General features: G+C 38.0%; 1 protein-coding gene across 3 annotated transcripts in view; it reads left to right on the top strand.

Moving 5' to 3' along the window:
• Nucleotides 1-18,502, top strand: part of DOCK4 (dedicator of cytokinesis 4) — a 490,817-nt gene that overhangs the window by 193,992 nt on the left and 278,323 nt on the right. For all 3 annotated transcript variants that reach the window (XR_014266607.1, XM_082472224.1, XM_082472223.1), the window contains exons 2-4: nt 12,448-12,531; nt 14,765-14,805; nt 16,800-16,855. Coding sequence is in view for 2 of the 3 variants with exons in the window: in XM_082472224.1 (XP_082328350.1) it covers nt 12,448-12,531; nt 14,765-14,805; nt 16,800-16,855 (181 nt within the window). In the remaining variant the exon portion in view is untranslated. The remainder of the gene's footprint in view (nt 1-12,447; nt 12,532-14,764; nt 14,806-16,799; nt 16,856-18,502) is intronic.

The raw sequence follows: 18,502 nt of genomic DNA, 5'->3' as shown, positions 1-18,502 counted from the left end.
CTCAGTCCGCTGATTCAAATGCTAATTTCTTCCAGAAACACCCTCACAGGCACACCCAGAGATAATGTTTCATCTGGGAACTCTGTGTCTCAGTCAAGTTGACACATGAAATTAGCCATCACAGAAAGCTAGATTCCTTCCCTGAAATAAAAGAAATTGAAAATTTTACCACAATTCCCTTATCAGTGACCCATAAGTACTGTAAAGACAGAAAGGCTTAATTCACATCTGTGAATGGTTATAGTTAATGACAAGATCCATTCAGTCTTTCTTGAAAATGTTGGCTGAAACAGTTCAAAAGTTATCTTTCACCAAACACACATATATCCATTCTTTGGTTAAGAAAGTAGTATTTAAGGAGACCATGTAGTGTACTGGAAATTAAGCAAAAATACTAATTCTGTTGATTTTCTGAAATGAATGAAATGTTGAGATTGAAGTTTTATTTGATATGATGAGTAGGTCATCTCAAGAATACCTATGGTAGTAGTGGTGTTAATTTTATGCTTTATGCTTAGTAAATCAAGGCTAAAGTCAGGATAATGTGCCACCTTCAAGAAGGACCCATTACAGATTTTAACTGCAATTAAAATAAACCAGCTGTGTCTGGATAACCCTATGAAAAAATGTCAGAGTTAAATTTGCTAAGGTTGCAGGCAAGAGTCATTAATGGTTGCTATAAATTATGATTAAAAAAAATGGTATATTTGCATAGTCTCAAAGTATGTCCCCACGAGATACTTGTTAATTACGAAGGAAGTAGTAATTCTACAGTGGAGAAATCATCTTAACCAAGCGATCAAGGTTAACATCACCAGCAGTGAGACACATTACCATCATATGTCTTCTGTTAAGGTACACTGAGCAGGTATACATCATCACTTCTGTGGTATTCTTGCCCAAATTGTACATCCTACACTTGATCATGAGGAAACATCAGACAAAACTAAATTTAGAGACATTCTGCAAAATAACTGGACAGTATTCTTGAAAGCATCAAGGTCATGAAAGACAAAGAACCTGTCAAACGAGAGGAGGCTAAAGAAATATAACAACTGAATGTAATGTGGAATCCTGGGTTGGATCTTTAACCAGACAAAGGACATTGGTTGGACAGTTGGTGAAAATTGTATACGATCGGTAGGATAGTTAAGAATATTGTATCAACGTTAATTTCCTGGTTTTGGTAAGTATGCTTTATTTATTTAATATCTTAACATTTGCTGAAGTTAACTTAAGGCTGAATCAATTTTTATACTATTTTTGTACTTTTTTATAAATCTTCAATTATTTCAAAATTAAAAGTTAAAAAAAATGGACAATAATCTTAATTTTTTTCCCCCACACAAGAATGATAGAAGTATAAGTGTGTCAATTTTGCCGCATACATTTAAAAAGCACTGGGATACAAAATTCAGCATTGTATTTTGTAGGAATCAAAAGATATAGGAAACGTTCTTTCTCGTGACTAATGAACTAGATGAAACAGATGCAAAGTGTTACCTTCACTGTTGTCTTTCCAGTGCCTGCCACAGTGCTGGCACGTAGAAGTGAATGAATGAGTAAACTACATTGTGCGTTCGTTCAGTATTTATTGAGTAGCCACTAGGTGGCGTTGGGAGCATAAAGGGGCCTCAAACCTAGAGACCCTGGTCAGTGTTAGAGGGATGGAAATAGGAGGGGTACTGTAGAGTCAGGGAGGCTGGAGTTGATATGAAGGACACCCTGTGGGGAAGGGCAAAAGGGAATCCCAACTAGAGCGTAAAGCATTTGCAGCACTTGCTAAGGCCCAGATAAGAGGTTCAGTGTGACTGTTGAATGTGGTTTGTAAAGGCTGAGATTAGAAAAGTGTGCAGGAACCAGATTTTTAGAGAACTTTGAACTTTGTTCCTTTTCTCCATTGACCTGTTCACTGGTTCCCCTTTTTCTAGAGAAATTGCTTTTGACTGGTTTTCAGTGGTCAAAACCAGTCAAAACTAGTGTTTGTTCAAAACTGGAAACTGGCTTAGTCATCAGAGCAGAAGAGGGAGTGATGAATAGTAAGAATGTAGGGTTTGATTCTCTTTAGGTGGAAGTTACACGGTTTGTAGGTAATATCCTAGCAGACTTCTTGAGAAGTGAGCATTGGGAATGGAAGTCAAATTCAAGTTGGAAAAAGAAAAGCCTATGGAGGGAAAGTTAGACATACGAGTGCTTTATTGTGTGGGCCAGATGAATGACCAGGTGAGACAGGGCTGAATATTAGCTTGGAGAGGGCGTTAGAAGAGGCTGTGAGAACAAGCTGACCTCTCCCCATTTGGGGGCAAACTGTGAGTCCCTCTGGTGCAGGGGGAGAGGGCTGGGTGCAGGTGTACCACTTCAGCTCTCCTGTGCTGTTTTGTGACTTCGAGTATTTAGTACTTGGAGAGATAAATCAGAACAAAGCACAGAAGGATGTAACCATTTTTTTCTCTCTCTTCCCTTATAGCAAGACATTATGAAAAAAAAAAGGGTCAGGAAACTTAATCCTGTGTTTCAAAAATTCTCTTAAATAATATAATTTTAACATTAGCCATCTCACACTGGAAAAAGGATATGTATTTGATTTAAGTAGATTTATATATGTATATAAAATATATATATAAATTTTGTAAACCAATACTTGGTGGTAGATTTATTATGCTTGCTTGGAGAATGGTATTTTACTTCTTAGTGAAAAATTTTCCCTTGGAGTGTGGGGAAAGCAATTATTATTTTCTGTAACTTCATTCCACTTTGTGACATGAAGTCTGTGTTGTAATTTTTCCTCCTAATGCTGTCTAGTATCCCTTGGACAAATATTGTGCTGTTTGGCAGAGTGAGTATTAAAAGCTGAATCTCCTTCCCTTCCTATCTCTGCCTTAGCATTTTAGGAAAATCTCTCCTAACTCTGTTACTTTTTTTTTATCTGTCTCATTTGCCAAAGATTTTTTTCTCGTTTTATTAGAAAAAACAATAGTGTCAGCCTTTTTCCCCTCTGGAGCGGTTGAACCTGAATCTTTCTAAGTTTAACTTGTTAATAATGATTTCCAAGAATCTGTAATAGCAAAACAGAGCAAGGGTTTTTGATTTATGCAATTGTAAACAGAAACCTTATTTTCACCCATGACAGATTCAGATCTAGTCTCCAAGCTTCCAGTTAGCAGTGATGATGGAAAAATAATATCCTATATTTACTTACATTTATAGGCTTACAAATCCAGTTCTCATGCATTTATTTGATCCTCATGACATTTCTGTGAGGTAGGCCGGGCAGATAATGTCATCCTGCCTGCAAACGGTAGACCCAAAGACTATATGGTTCGTAAGTAGTGGAGCTAAGCCCCGGGCCTCCATCTCCCTGTTCAGTATTTGTCTCCCTAGGGGACCTCCCTGGCTGTCCAGTGGTTAAGACCTCCCTGGCGGTCTGTGCTTCCAGTGAAGGGGGCGCACGTGCAATCCCTGGTCGGGAACTAAGATCCCACATGCTGCACAGCCAAAAATTAAAAAAAAAAAGAGGGGGTGGGCTGTGAGCTCTTAATATTATCTCCCTTTCCTAAGTGCTGGGATACTTCTGAGATAATTGTTTAAACTCTGTCTTTTCCAAGATGCTCCTCTTGACTGGCGGTTGGCCAAAACCATAACCTTTTCTATCATATTAAGTTGTTTTTAAAAGTACTGATGGGTGCATGCAGTCATCAGTTCAGAGTTTTACTGTTTGACCTTTAGTTGTTCTTGTAGCCACTTAGGAAAGTGCCTTTGCATTTGTAACATTAAAACCAAGGGGAAGAGTATGTTTATGACTCTTTGGGGAATAAAACGCGTTCATTTACTGTCCGCAGTGACAATGTCTTCAAATAAATCTTAATGGGGAACAGTTCCCTCTTGATGTTCATTCGTTCCCTTGTTTGCCTCTTTCCTCTTCTTTTTCTCTATCTCTAAAATGGGAATAGAAACACCTACATCATAGAAGATTAGAAATAATACATAAAGAACTTACTAAAACCACAAGATAGTACTGTAGTCATGCTACTTTCCTTCTCCCTTGAAAATGCATCCGGCAAGAGGTCAGTTCTGAATGGGTGATGTTGTAAGCTTGGAGCAGGTTTGGCTCTCCAGAAAGCAGACTCAGATGGAGATTAGCTTGCAGGATGTTTATCAGGGAATGTTCTTGAGCGTCACACCTATGGCAGGGATGAAGGAGAAGCAGAACTGGGCAGAGGGAAGAGATGACCTGTGATGCCGGCCCAGTGACAGCCATCATCACTTCAGCTGGAGTGGCCCTTCAGAATTGTACCAAGTTGTGGCCGGAGGGCCTGGCCCTCCTAGTCACTGGGTGCAGGCCACCCTGGGAAGAGGACATGGCCTTGGGCAAAACAGCTCTCTTCAGCTGAGGCAACCCCAGAAGGCTGCCCCTTGGCCGCATGCCCTAACGCTCTCGGCAGCTGGGAAAACAAGTCATCTGTTTCTGAAGAGGGGTGTTGCTGTGGCAGCACTCACCACTGTCCTTTACGTTTACCTCGAGTCCAAAGGGCAGTGGTTCAAGCAGAGTGAAGGTCTGCAGTTGGTAGAAATGTCCTCTTAACAGTCAAGGACAGCAGTACATTTTCAGGGTGGTACTTGTAAAATGTCAGAAAATGAATACATTTTATTCAGCGTGCTTCTGATTTTTCAAAGTCACTTAGGGCTGGAGAGAGCCCTGTGACCTGTCTCAAGGCCTGACCGTGGTACCTGTGGCATAAGAATGGGGTCCTATTTGTAAATGTGCATGTGTCTGCCTCTCAGGCATGCTTGCAAGGTGTGTGAGACCTGCATAGGCAATTACCAGAATGGAGGCTGATCTCAAATGCATGGCAAGTCCAAGGATGAGAAGACGGAGCCTAGCAAGCGTTTCTTTGATTTTCCTACTGAGTTCATTTTCAGCATCAAAGCAGTGTTCAGGAGCTAGCACCCCATCTCCCCCTTGCACGTTTCCTTTGAATTTCTTTTTTTCATTCTTTCTGGACAGCCTGCTCCCATGGCCCTACTGTCATACTGATGACCAGCTGGGAGTCCCTTCAAGTTAGAAATGGCACTTTGCTCTTAACTTCATCTCACGAGGGGCAAGGTGGAAGGGGATACGGGAGAAAGACAGTTCTATCCTGTGCTCGTGATCGTACCAATAGAAATCTCCAGATGACTTCTATTTCAGCCTCCCTCAAGCTCTATCCAGACAGCTAGAAAAAAGATAGTGTCTTTGATAAGACTATTAACTTGTTTTTCCCCACCGTATTTCATCTTTCCCTACAGGAGAAATTTGTGCATGTGCAGAGGAGATGACCCCTTGTCCTCTTTTTCCACAGTTCATTATTTTATGAAATAAAATCCCTGAAAAGAATTTAGTTCTCTTTAATCCACTTCCCATTTTCACTGTTTCCTCCAGCTCTTACCCAGAAAAACATCTTCTTATCCTTCAGAAGTTCTACCTTTTTCTCCCCTTTTTTCCATTTGTGTCCCCCCCACTGCAATGATACTCATAAAAACTGATAAACCTAAATGTAGATACACCCATGACAAACCAAAGCCAAATACAGTGTGAAATGCACGTGGACATAGGAAGGACCACTTTTAAATGTCCTCTGAGAGACGGAGTTCCTTTACAATGCCCTGCTTTCTCACTGCCTTCTCATTGTCGCTGCCATGTTTCAGGTACCAGCTTTCAGAATTTTACAACTACTCACGTAGAAATGTTTATTTAAATTCTCGTGCAGTCATAGCTCATTTCTGTTGTGAAAAACAGGAGTTTCATTTTTTGTATTAGGTGGGATTCCATGGGATAATCTCAGAACTTGAGAATAATAGCATCGTGTTCTGTGTTGTAAATAGCTCACAAGTGACCTTTCAGACCACAGCCTGTTCCTGAGTTGGAGATCCTTTTATCAGAAAGATGAAGGTAGAACTCCGACTTTGAGGGATGAGTTTCCTTCCTTCGTGTCACAAGGGACAGAGTATTTCATTATTTTTTTTTTCCTGCATTATGTTCCATTCATCTTAAATTGTCAACCCATAAAGGGCAAGGGCAGCATTTGCCAGGCTTGACGTGAATCGTGGTGTGTAGCATCGTGGTAAATATTATTTTGACCAAGATGATGAATATGTAACCATCTGTGATGTAGAGCTACATGATTGTCATCTAGTAGTAGTTTTTTTATAATTTGTTTCTTTTTTTGCTTTTAAAGGTCATAGAACTCTGTGATTGAGCTTCTCTGTACTAAGTTTTAAAGTACGAATTTGTTCTTTGCATGAGCAAGCTGTGTCTCTGAAACTGAGAGAAATGAGTCCCTGTTTCACAGCACAATTTTGCTTTTTTTTCACCGTCTTCATAGAAAACACTCGTGAGTTATATATGAGGATGTTTCTCACAGACATTTAATTTTTAATAAACTGTCACTAGGTACTAAACTGATATTATGTAAACGAATAACGTTATAAGTGGTAAGAGGCAGCTGTTTATGATATGATTTTCAATATGGTTACCCTATACGTTTAACACTTTCAGCTTACACGTATAAAGTTAGCCAGTGTTTTTGGTTTTGTTTTTGTTTTGGCCGTGCCACGTGGCATGCAGGATCTTAGTTCCCTGACCAAGGATCTAACCCGTGCCCCATGCAGTAGAGGCATGGAGTCCTAACCACTGGACCTCCAGGGAATTCCCCACATACAATTTTAAAGGATTTGAGTAGAAGCTATGTTTATATGCATGTTTGTTAATCCAAAGAAATTTTTATATAGTAGCAAAGGGACAGAGATGAAAACAATACCATATAGTAGTTTTTATGTGCTGTTTAAAACTGTACTCCCAGGATCCTTAGGACTGAAACAGTAGTATTGAACCTTTATGTTTCCAGCTCTATGAATGATTCATTCTCTATGATCTTATCTGTAGCTGCTAAAGTTGTTCAATTTATAAGAAAACAAACAAGAAAAAGAAATCAAGGAATCAAGACAATGTGTGGTCATGTTCAGTAAACCCAAATGTTATTGGTGGGGAAATGCCCCTGGAAAGTGTAGGATGAGAAGACCTTTGGATAAAGACAAAGCTACTTTACAACAACTGGGGACAAGATGAATTTTCACCTGTGGACTTGTTTCATGCAAAAATGCTTGGAGGATTTTGGGATTTAGTTGGAAAGTTGTATCCAAAATGGAATCTAAACATAACATGTTCTTCAAGTGCACTTGATGGAAATGCAAATTGAGGTTTCATGAATGCCTGTGTTTTCTTTGAATCTTTGCTTTACTAAACCAGTTTTCCTTACTTTATGATACATTATATGCTACCACTAGTAAATTTGAGCCAGTCATGTATTCAGATCTTTTGCTCTTACCTAGAACTGCCTTCCCCTTTCAACTTTCTCTTTCATAACCTGAAACATAAAGAGGATAGCATTCATCCATCCATTCATGACTTTCATACACTGCAAGGCAGGGTTACGTGTGTAATTCAAAGGTTGGAAATGACTTGTCATTTTAGAAGGTAAAGATCAAAGTCATGCCTTGAACTACAGCCTAAAAAAGTGTTACTCTCCAATATGATCTGCAGTTTAATATTTATTTTAGATGTTTAAGTTATGAGAGGTGCCCCTGACATTCTCTGAATCCATTAAAACCTGACGACCATTTTTCAGTGGCTTCATTCATTCATTCCATGTGTGTGTTCATTCTCCATTCACGCACTGACACATTTGTATGCTGGTTTATGGAAGATGAATTAAAAATAGTTCAAGTTCTCAAGTAGAAAGACACAGATAAATAAAGTGCTAAATAGTATGTGATACCTTGCCCTATTTAAGGTGTGGTCAGAGCGCCCTTGGAGCACAGATGAAAGAGTAAATGATTCCATTTGGGCCCAGGGATGGGGAAAAGGAAGGGGGTCGCATCAGGAAATTGAAAGGGCTAACCTTGGAGCTAGACCTAAAACTAAGGCTACTTTGCAGTATCCAGTGTAGAAGGGCTGGGGAATGCAACTCCCGCAAAGGGCATCATATGTATAAAGGCACTGAGGCCTGCATGAAAGAGCTTGATGAGAATTTAGGTATGACAGTGTGGAGGGCAGTGTGTGGAGAGGTAGCTGGGATGGGAGCCTGGAAAAGTAGCAGGAGAGCAGTGGTAAAGCATTTTGTAGGAGATACTGAGAACAGGCTTTCCCTCAGATAGCTGTTGCAGGTGGGGACAGATGTCCATTCTTTCAGAACTCAGGCAGTGACTAAAACCAAAGCAAGACTGGTCTGGGGACAGAGTGCTTCAGTTATATATCATGCTCTGTAGTGCTGAGCTGAGAGGCCTCTTCCTGACTCTCAGAATTGCAGGCTGGCAGGGACCTTTCAGTTCATCTTGTCTAGCTCCTTTGTTTTATAGAGGAGCCATCTGAAGCCCAGTGAGACTGAAGAACTTAATAGCTTGCCTTTAATAGTTATCAAATATGATATAGCTGAAGAGTGAAGTCAGAATTCACCCACGTAGACTTCTTAGGTAAAAAATGAGGTGTGATACACAGTTATGACCCAGACAACCTGTCATCCCAGTTTTAAAGAGCTCCTATGAAAGAATGAGCTTTCACAGGTAATATAGTTTGGTTCTTAGAATTTTGAGTGCCCTCTTAAAATAGAATTGCCCATAATAAAGGAACCTGACTGCCTAAGACCAGAACACGCAACAGTAATGGCTCTGCCCTCATTCATCCCCTCAGTGATTATTTACCAAGTTCAGTTTGTGCGCCAGGCTCTGAACTGAATTAGGTAGACAGTTGGGAGCTAGAACTAACCTAGTCCTTATATCCATGGAACTTACAGTCTGTTGCAGGAGACATCATTCAAAAACTTGCACAAATAAGAGGGGATGGTCGAGTGGTATATGGTGCTATGAGAGTATGCAGTTGGGGTGAGGGGATGTGTGTCGAGGAAAGCTGCTCTGAGAAGTGGCCACTGCACCGACATCTGTATGGTGAATACAGCTTAACTTGGTGGGGAGGGAAAGGAAGAGTATTCCTTGCAAGGGGTCGATCATGGGCAAAGTCCTGTGTGGGAGGGAGTATAGCAAGGAAGGTCTTTGTGACCAGAGTATAGAAAGTCAGGGTTGAGAAGTACAGGATGAAACCAGAAAAGGGCAGGGCCTTCCAGGCTGTAGTACTGATTTTTTCTATTATTCTCAGAGCTTTGATATATTTATGAGGATGATGACATCATCAAATGTGAATTTTGAAAAGACCTCTCTAACTGCTGTGTGAGAAATGGATTAGAGAGGAACCTGAGTATATGGGCACAGCCCTATAAGGAGACTGCTAGAGAAGGCCCGGCAAGAGGTGATAACGAAGCTAGGGCAGCGGTGGGAGTGGAGATGTTGAGAAGAAGATGGCTTTGGGAGCTATCAAAGAGATAAGGCCATTGTGATGTGGGTCTTGGACTGGATATGTGGGTCAGGGGGCATGTGAATGACTCCTGGGTTTCTGGCTTGTAGAGTCGTTGGACACAGTGCTACCGTTCGACAGAATTGGGGGCAATGGACGAGGATCTGGCTTGGAGACATGTAAGGATTGTATCAGCTAAACGGTGGCATGAAATAAAAGGAAAACAACCCCATCAAACTGTTGTCTGATACGGCATGATATGTCTTATTACCTTTTCCTTTAAAGAAAAGAAATTGAACCTAATAAAATTTTCCTGATGCCACATATCCAAAAAGCATTTAAGTACAAGTGTGACAGAATCAAAGGGACCTCTGGTGGTCTCATAGATACTGTGTTGAGGAAGGACAACCGTGGAAACAGGGAGCCTTCTGGGAAGGCTTTCCAGTGGCCCTTTGGAGTGATGCAGAGAAATCCACCTAGGAATAGCGAGATAAAGCAGGACTAACAACAGAAGACTAACATTTTAGAGTGGGTGATTGGGAGAGAGAAAATTGATTAGATTTGGCTGGAGGCGGAGGGGAGGTAATGAATTCAGTTGAAGCCATGCTACGTTTTAGGTGCTTAGACCTCTAAATAGAGATATACAAGTTGGAAGTTTGTGTCAGCTGCTGAGGCCACAGATCAGGACTGGAGAGAGACTTGGCAAGTCATATAGCGACAGGTGATTCTGGAAGTCTTAGCACGTTCTCCAAATAGGGAGAATGTATATGGATCAAAGGAAAAAAAGTATAGTTTCACAATTGAGATATTTATTAAATAGCTAGAATATACCAGACAGTGTGGTAAATTATTTCTGATAGGTGCCTTATTTAATCCTCCACTACCTTTTGCAGTTTCTTCATTGTTACCCGCATTTTCCTAATGAGGTAATGGAGATTCTGAGAGGTTGGTATATTGACCAAAGTCACACAGCTAATAAGTGGTCAGATCTGGGTTCAAACCCACATCTCATGATGCCAAGTTTGATGTTATTTTCCTACACCCAGCCTTTTTGACACCAACATTTAAGAAGAGGGTTAAGGAAAGAAGGTCTACAGAAGAAGGCTGGAGGGTATGAGAGAAGCAGTAGAAGATTCAAAAGAAGATAGACTACTGAAAGGCAATATGAATTTGGTCACAGTGAGGGACAGAGCAGTTTCAGAACACAGTGAAGTGAAGGGCTGAGGCATGAAGGGGTGGTGAAGAAATGGAATTCGTGAATGGTACTGCCATGTTCAAGAAGGCGATGAGGGGTAGGAGAGAGCGACCAGCAGTAGGGGACGTATTCATGGCAGCCTTGGGAGTTACAATAGCATTTGTGAGTGGTAAGAGCTGTACACAGAGCTGGGTTGGGTGCCCGTACACTTAGACCTCTCATAGAAGCATCAGTAGTGCAGGGTTGAAACACTAGGGTTGTGAGAGGTTAAGGTAACTTCATGAGTGTAGACAGGCAATTCTGGGTACAAGCTTGCTTTGGAGTCTTTTAAATTGTACTCAATCTGCTGTCTATTCACTTGTTGATCCCTTATAAGAAGAGGTCTCTGAATTATTATTTGAAGTAATCTGTCAAGATATATAGACCTTTGATTATTTTTCAAGCAGACATGTCTTCTAGGCCATCAACATGAGGTCATAGGGTATTTATGGTTATAGTTAGAAAATGACATCATAAACTAGTGCTTATCTAAAATGTTCTAACTTGGTTACTATTTAGTTATTTTTATCTATCTCATGTACTTTAGGTTATGTTTTCTGTCCTGTGTTTTGACTGCTACCGCTAATTTTGTTTCGAGATCGTAAAACAGCTTTAGACTTCTCTGAAAGCCCATTACTTATTGGCATGTTTTGATTTTTTGACAGGTTCATGTATTCCTTCAGGCTTTTAAAACACATTCATAGCAATAGCAATCATTTATTTTGGGGATTGGAGTTGTATCTAAGTCTCACCATCTGAAAGAGAATTATAAAATTCACTTCCAAAATTTTGGGCTTTTAAAAATCATGCAGTCAAAGCATTTACTATCATTTTTTAGGATGTGAATTGCAAGGTGGTTTCAGCGTGTATAGTATTTAACAGGAGATGTCTCTTTCTCTTTTCGCTTGTTGAGGTACATTTTTTTAATTTTCTACCCTTGTCTCCTTTATGACTCAAGTGTTACTTTCCCGGGGAGAATCCCTGTGCTTTTATTCTCCCTTAACCACTCACATTGCCTAGGGATGGTTAATCTATGCACTTTCTCTCTGGTACCCTAGTCCTGCTCAGCCCTGTGAAATGTTTCAGAAACCAATCAATCTGTAACCATTAGGTAAGGCTAAATGATGACTCCCCCCCAATTCCAAATGGTCTGAGAGCTGAGGCATGTGGGAACTGTCACGGTGGCCGTGTGTTTAGACCCAGGGGAGAGGACCAGGCATCACCATTGCTTACTATAGAAGCAGAAGACTGCTTCAATGCCACATACTGGGCTAGGCCCTGGGGACCTATTAATGAGCAAATAGGTGCAGTCCCTTCTCTTGAGGACTTTCTGGAAGAGAAATATCCTGCAAACAGCGTAGCAGAAAGGTAAACCAAGCTTATTAATGAGTAAGAAATATATTCCTTACTTATTATTGAACACATATTTATTGAGTAACTACCGTGGGGTGGGCATCTGTATGGGGAGTGATTGTAACAGCGAGCAAGAGGGGCACAGCTCCTTGCGAGGCTCTTCAGGCAATATCTTTGTTCACGTATGCTATTGGGTGACGTTGTTGATATTTTGTCTACTCTCTTAGTAAATTCCACATCTTTGAAATTTGTATTAATAACACTTATTCGACCAAGAAGTTGGCGAAGTATGTAAACTTAAAGATTGACTTTCTTCAAGAATCTGTCAAATTAGAATATGACAGCCGGCTCTAGCTATCAATGTGTATTTCCTACTCACATTCATTTTTCTTAGTCAATAACATTTAATAGTAAGCAGTATAACTGGCTATAACTGATAGGATGATCATCTCTATATATTCTATGTCATTTCTTACAGTTATTGCCAGTTTTCGAGGAACTGTCCCGTATGGCCTGTCATTGGAAATTGGAGATACAGTTCAGATCCTGGAGAAGTGTGATGGTAAGTAGACTAGTGTTGATTGTTTGTATAAACAATCTCCTGCAACATTGGACAGCTCATAAAGTTTACAGATTGTTTCCATACTTCTGTCAATCCCTGGAATTTCCCCAGTAGTCACAGTGAACCATTTTTAACAAAACTTTTTTCTTACATATTGAATGTTTGGCTTATGGGAAAGCATTATTTGGTATTTTTAAGCTGATTGTATTTTTTTTCCTAATATTATTTACTTATATTCACTAGATGCCAACATAGAAAGCAATTGAGGCTATTGAATTTGTGAGAGTTCATGACTCGGGGCCAAACAAGAAGGCCTTTCTTAGAATGTCAGGAGTCTGGTGGGTTCCCCAGGACAGAAAGAAACAGAGGTCCAGAGCAGAAATGGCTTACCCCAGGTTGGGTAACCAGATGCCTCCAGGTGGGACTCCTGCCCAGGCAAACTCTGCTCTAGTCCTGCAGCCATCTCCTCCTCACCTCCCTCAAATTTGGGATGAAGTTATTTACTGCATTTGAAATGTTAAATGAACTTGTATGATTAATTTATGTAACAGGTATCACGTTCAATCAGCCTAATATGTATGTTCTCAGATGCTTGTATTCCTGGTCAACAAAACATCCTTAAACTCTAGTCCTTAAAAAGATCCCAGATGAAATGACTACTCTTTTTTTCTTATCAAAATGGCCACATTGTAAAGTCCTATCAGTATATCCAAAGATAACTGTTTTTCCTCTTAATATGTTGTCCTTATTAGGAATTTATAATATGGTAAGATTCTATCATATCAAGGTTCATTATTGGCAAAATTGTGTTCTCCCAAATAGAACTATTACTTTTAGTTAGAGCCTGTCATTAAATGGTGGTGATACATGGACATTTATTTTGTCCAATGTAACTAATAAAAATAAAAGGTTTTCTCTGTCATTGCCAGATATATTTTGTTTCTATTTTCTTTACAGATAAATATAAAGTCTGTTTTGAATTGGTGAAAATGGGCTTCACAACTAATGGGAGCTGTTTTATAACCTGAAAACCTTTCTGTATGATGTAGTTGGACAGAGACCTCTCTGTGACATATCTGCAATTCTCAAAAAGTTTTGGTTTCTGTTAAAATAGTTGTTTAAGAATGGCTATATTTCTTGGATGGATGTCTTTAAGGGATGTAGTAAACCCTGACATTATAGAGATTTCAATTCTCAATTCATTCTGTTCTCTCCAGATTGATTTCAAAATGATGTTTTACAATATATTCTTTTGAGAAAACTTATGAGGAACAAAAATAGTTAAATACAAATCTCAAATACTTCTTTCTAAAAGTTCAATTAATCAAAAAAATATTCAATTCCATAGAACATTTGTTACATGATAAAATAATTTCTTACCAGTAAGCAAAATGGTTTCTATTCTTGAAGAAAAAATAAATTGAAAATAATACATTTATAGGGGGCTATATATTAACCATATAAATATATATATATGTATCTATCTATCTATATATATACACACCCTGTAATTGTTTTAAACTATAAAAAGATATGTTCCCTGTTAAGGATAGTGCCGTAAAATTGATTCAGATTTCCTTGGAGGTTAAGTAATAGGCATTCTACAGAATAAAAACTATGTGTGGATGAAAAGAGTGCCATTAGTTCTCTTAGTGGATGAGACTTGGCTTCACTCTTCTTAGGCTATCAGACTGATCCTAACCCAAGATGGTAGGCTGAAGAAATGTGTGAATTCACTACAGAACTGCTGGCTGAGCACTGTTCTTTGATGGTAGGGTCTGTGCTTTGTAGTCAGGCAAAGAGAATTTGGAACTATGTTAAATCTTGTGCAGATTTTTGAATTTCCCTGGGATGTAGTGTAGCGTTTTATAAAATGGAGTGAAACTAAGCTCAGAGAGGTCGATTAATTTGCCCAAGATTCAACAGCTAATAAGTAGCAAAGCCAGAATTTAAGCGCAATACTCTGATTCCAAAGCCTTTACTTCCGTTATGCATGCTTCTATTTTTCATGTACGTTTCCAATACAATTTGTAAATGATTTTATTAATAGAAGACTTAAACTAGTAGTCACTTGACTGTTAGTCTAGCCTAATCCCAACCCCCACTATGTTTATACCTAGAATATTTATATGTAGGGTAAAATTCCATCAGTAAAGGACAGATTGATTTCTAATCATTTCTTCAAAGTATTGTAATGATTTATTGAAATATGACCATGATTATTTCTCCACAGGCTGGTACAGAGGATTTGCCTTAAAAAACCCAAATATCAAGGTAAAAATTATTGCTTTTAACCATAATTTTGGGATTTTTAAGAAAGATAGTTAATTTACTTTATTTCATTATACAATTGAAATTACCGTTGGGACTCTTAGTTGAAATACTAAATGGCAATACAGATTTTCATAATTTTGGAAATTCCTTTGAACTTGGATTATAGTTAAGACATGCTATTCAAATGATAATCCTATGTAGCTCTTGAAATTTATACTGAGAAGACCTTAATAGGCTTACTATATATAAAAAAAATCTTTTTGAAGTGTTAGTTTCACAGAGAGTGAAAGTAAAATTCAGGCAGGGGAAATATATATATTCCAAAAGAAACACTTAATAGAGGTATTTAATCTTTAAGTTTTCTGTGGTATCATTTGTAAAAAGTTGGTGTGGAGAAACAGGTTTATTGTAGGGTATGTTAAGAGTCCCTTTGGATTTGAGGAGCTGAAATGTGGGAAAATCATATAAAGAGTCCATCTTTCTTACCATTCCAGACAAAAACGAAGACTCATTATCCTTTATATATTTATATAAATCCTAAGGAATTATAGTAGGAAGTAATGTGATTTTTCTTTTACCTTTCATTTATGTAGTTTATGATTTTGACACTAATCCTCGCTAATATCTATATTTTTCTAATACTTTGTTCGAATCTACCCATGCTACCCACATTTCTCTAATATTTTTTTACATGTCATGTTCATTTTTCGGCTTAATTCTGGTTTTACTAGGATTGTAGATAAGAAATTGTATAATTTCTCATTACTAAAGTCTAAGATAAGTAATCTAAACTCTTTTGTCTGCCTTTCTGCTTAAATATACCTTTTTTTCTGGATCATCCAACTGTGTTTATTACTTTATTTCATTTATTTTAGGTCATTCTAAAGGAGAGCCTGATACTTTAGCCCTCATTTAAAGTTATTTTTGGACATCTGCAGGCACATGCAAATGTAGCTTCAGTATTTAATTTTTCATTTAGTACATGCTTGAGAAAAAAATGTGTTATGATTTGTTACTTCTGTTACTCTTTGAACCTCAAGTTCTGACTTTTTCTTGTTAATTACTATAATTACTCTATTTGTTATTCCTACCATATTAAGGTAAATTTAAATTCCAAAGGAAAAAAAAGTTATTTTTTTAACCTATATACCTATTTACTACTGTTGTATGTTACAGAACTTGCTAGTTAAATTTTATATTATCCTTGGGTCCACAATGGTGATAATGTATTCAAATGATATTTGTTTTCCTAAATATTTAATTGAATTTGTCATTTAATTGTACCTAAAAAATCATTCAGAGAATATTGTTGTTTAATGGATAATAAAACTGATGCTCTTCTCTTTAATGTTGTTTTTTTCAATTTCTCATTTAGAACAAAGGAATAATTTCCTTGTCGTAGCTTTTCCCTACAATAAAAAGCTTTAAGCTAGCGTGGCTTCTTTTGTTTAATTTTTATTCCATCAAAATGGCAGCCTGGTGATTAATTGCTGCTATGTTTTCATCAAAGATCTTCCCTAACATGTAATACACAGATTGTTTCCAGATTCATTGTGGTATTTTTTAGTGTATATTTTTAAATAGACACATGAGTATTTTGGAGAGAAGAAAAAGAACTACAACCAAAACAAGCAAACAAAACCCCCTTCTTTCAATACTGTGGTATTAAAAAAAATTCTTATTCAACATGCTTTCTATATAGAATTCTTGAAAATATGAAAATTTTCTGTTTTATAAAGAATATACTTTTGAGTGGGGTTTAATTTTTTGATTATATTTATTTTAAAGTATCTCTAAATTTGTAAACTGGTAAGTAGTAGAAAATAAAATGAATGGGTCTAAGCTACAATAGATTTAGCCTAAAGAATGTGTTAGAGATTCCTTCTTCCTAGTATTGTTATGGTTGTGTGGCTGTATTTTATACATATGACTTACAGAACTAGCTCTGGTGTAATAGACAGCTAGAACCATAACCTGCATGTTTTCTCTTTCAGGGTATATTTCCTTCCAGCTACGTTCACTTGAAAAATGCCTGTGTAAAGAACAAAGGGTAAGAAATGAATTTTATTGATAGTTGAAGGATTTTTCATGGAAGCATTACTTATTTTGGAATTTGAAGACTTAGTAAGTGTCTTGAAAAATGAACTATAGAAAATCATGCCATTGTCTGTGTTGTTTGATAAAGACAGATTACACTAAGGCAGTTGGGGGAGAAAATTAAAGAACCACGTCTGTGTGTCGGACAACAGTAGGATCTAGGGCACTGGAGGTCTCTCATTGTCCAGAAATCATGGAATCGGCCTAATCTTTTTTTTTAACATCTTTATTGGAGTATAATTGCTTTACAATGGTGTGTTAGTTTCTGCTTTAGGCAAAAGGAGTTGGGTTTTCTTGGTTTCCTGCTGTGTAGGGAAGCATGGCAGTCACACCCATCAAATGCTGCGTCATGTCTCAACCCCAGGAATTTCCTAGATTCACTACTGAATTATAAGCAGCCAAGTCTGCCATTATTTTCCTATTTGGGGTTAATACCATATCCTTGTGTGACCATTTCACAAAGCCGCTCTTCTGCTTCAGAGAACATCATTTCTATGCTATTTGTTTGATTGAGCTCATTGATCACTTAGGACTTCTCATATATTTAAAAAGTTTTTCCCAGTCTGTGTCCAAAAGGACTTAAAGCAGCTGTTATGGTAAAAGATTATTCAAATAAAATATCACAGAATGAAAGAATAGCACTTGCTTATTTAAGTGGTTAACATAAGCAGATTATTCATTTTAAGTGAATCCAAATATTTGCTGCCAGTGTCACAGGGAATATGCATTGGATCACTGAATAATTTTCATTTTATGACAGAAGAAACAATACAGGTTGTACCATAAAAATTGCATTTTTCATCAAATAGCAAAAAATAGGAATTTATTAAATTATTAAAGCACATTTTAAAGCATATTAAATTATATCTTCAAACTTTATTTTTACCAGAAAAGTTCCATGGAGGCTATTCAAATGGGTGATTCTTATATCCACTCTCTGTAAAGGTAGAGTATTAAATCTTAGCTCAGTGAAATAATTTCTTCAGGTGGCTGAGAGTATATGGTATAACTACTTTGAGTATATGGATAAAACTTAAAGCGTCTAGGAGATCCTTATGTTATATGTCTTATATATGTCAGTTACTTTAAGCAGTATTATTATTATTATTTTGATAGTAGTAGTAGTAATTATTTAAAACAGTAGATTAAAAACATAATTCTAATACTAATAATTACCACCACTATTACTCTTTTAATAAATGTGTGTCCGTCAGAAATGTTGTGCAGTTATAATCCGCCAGAAGTGAGTCAAGCAGAGTTATCAATCTTTTTGGAATTCTCCCACCAGCCTCTATCCAGCTCCCTTCAAGTAAACCAAGCTCCAGAAAACACATGCTTACTCTTTGTTCTGACCTTTCTGCCCTAGTGATCTGGTCTAGGCAATGTTGAAACCCAGGGTTTCTACCCTGTCCCTTAAAGAGTCCACCTGAACAGATCCCCTGCAGCCAGAGTTCTTTGCTGCCTTTGCCCCAAGCCCCACCCTGACCCCTCAACTCTCCAGAGCAGAGGGCCACCCAGCCCCCATCTTACACTCTGACAGAGGAAGAGAAAAGAGAGGATGCTAGCAAAAACGTCAAGCATCAGTTCACCCAGTGAAAGT

This window comes from Balaenoptera physalus (assembly GCF_965194825.1).
Source record: "Balaenoptera physalus genome assembly, chromosome: 8".
Classification (NCBI taxonomy): domain Eukaryota; kingdom Metazoa; phylum Chordata; class Mammalia; order Artiodactyla; family Balaenopteridae; genus Balaenoptera; species Balaenoptera physalus.
Note: the sequence above shows the minus strand (reverse complement) of the source record. Positions and strands in the feature narration are given on the sequence as shown.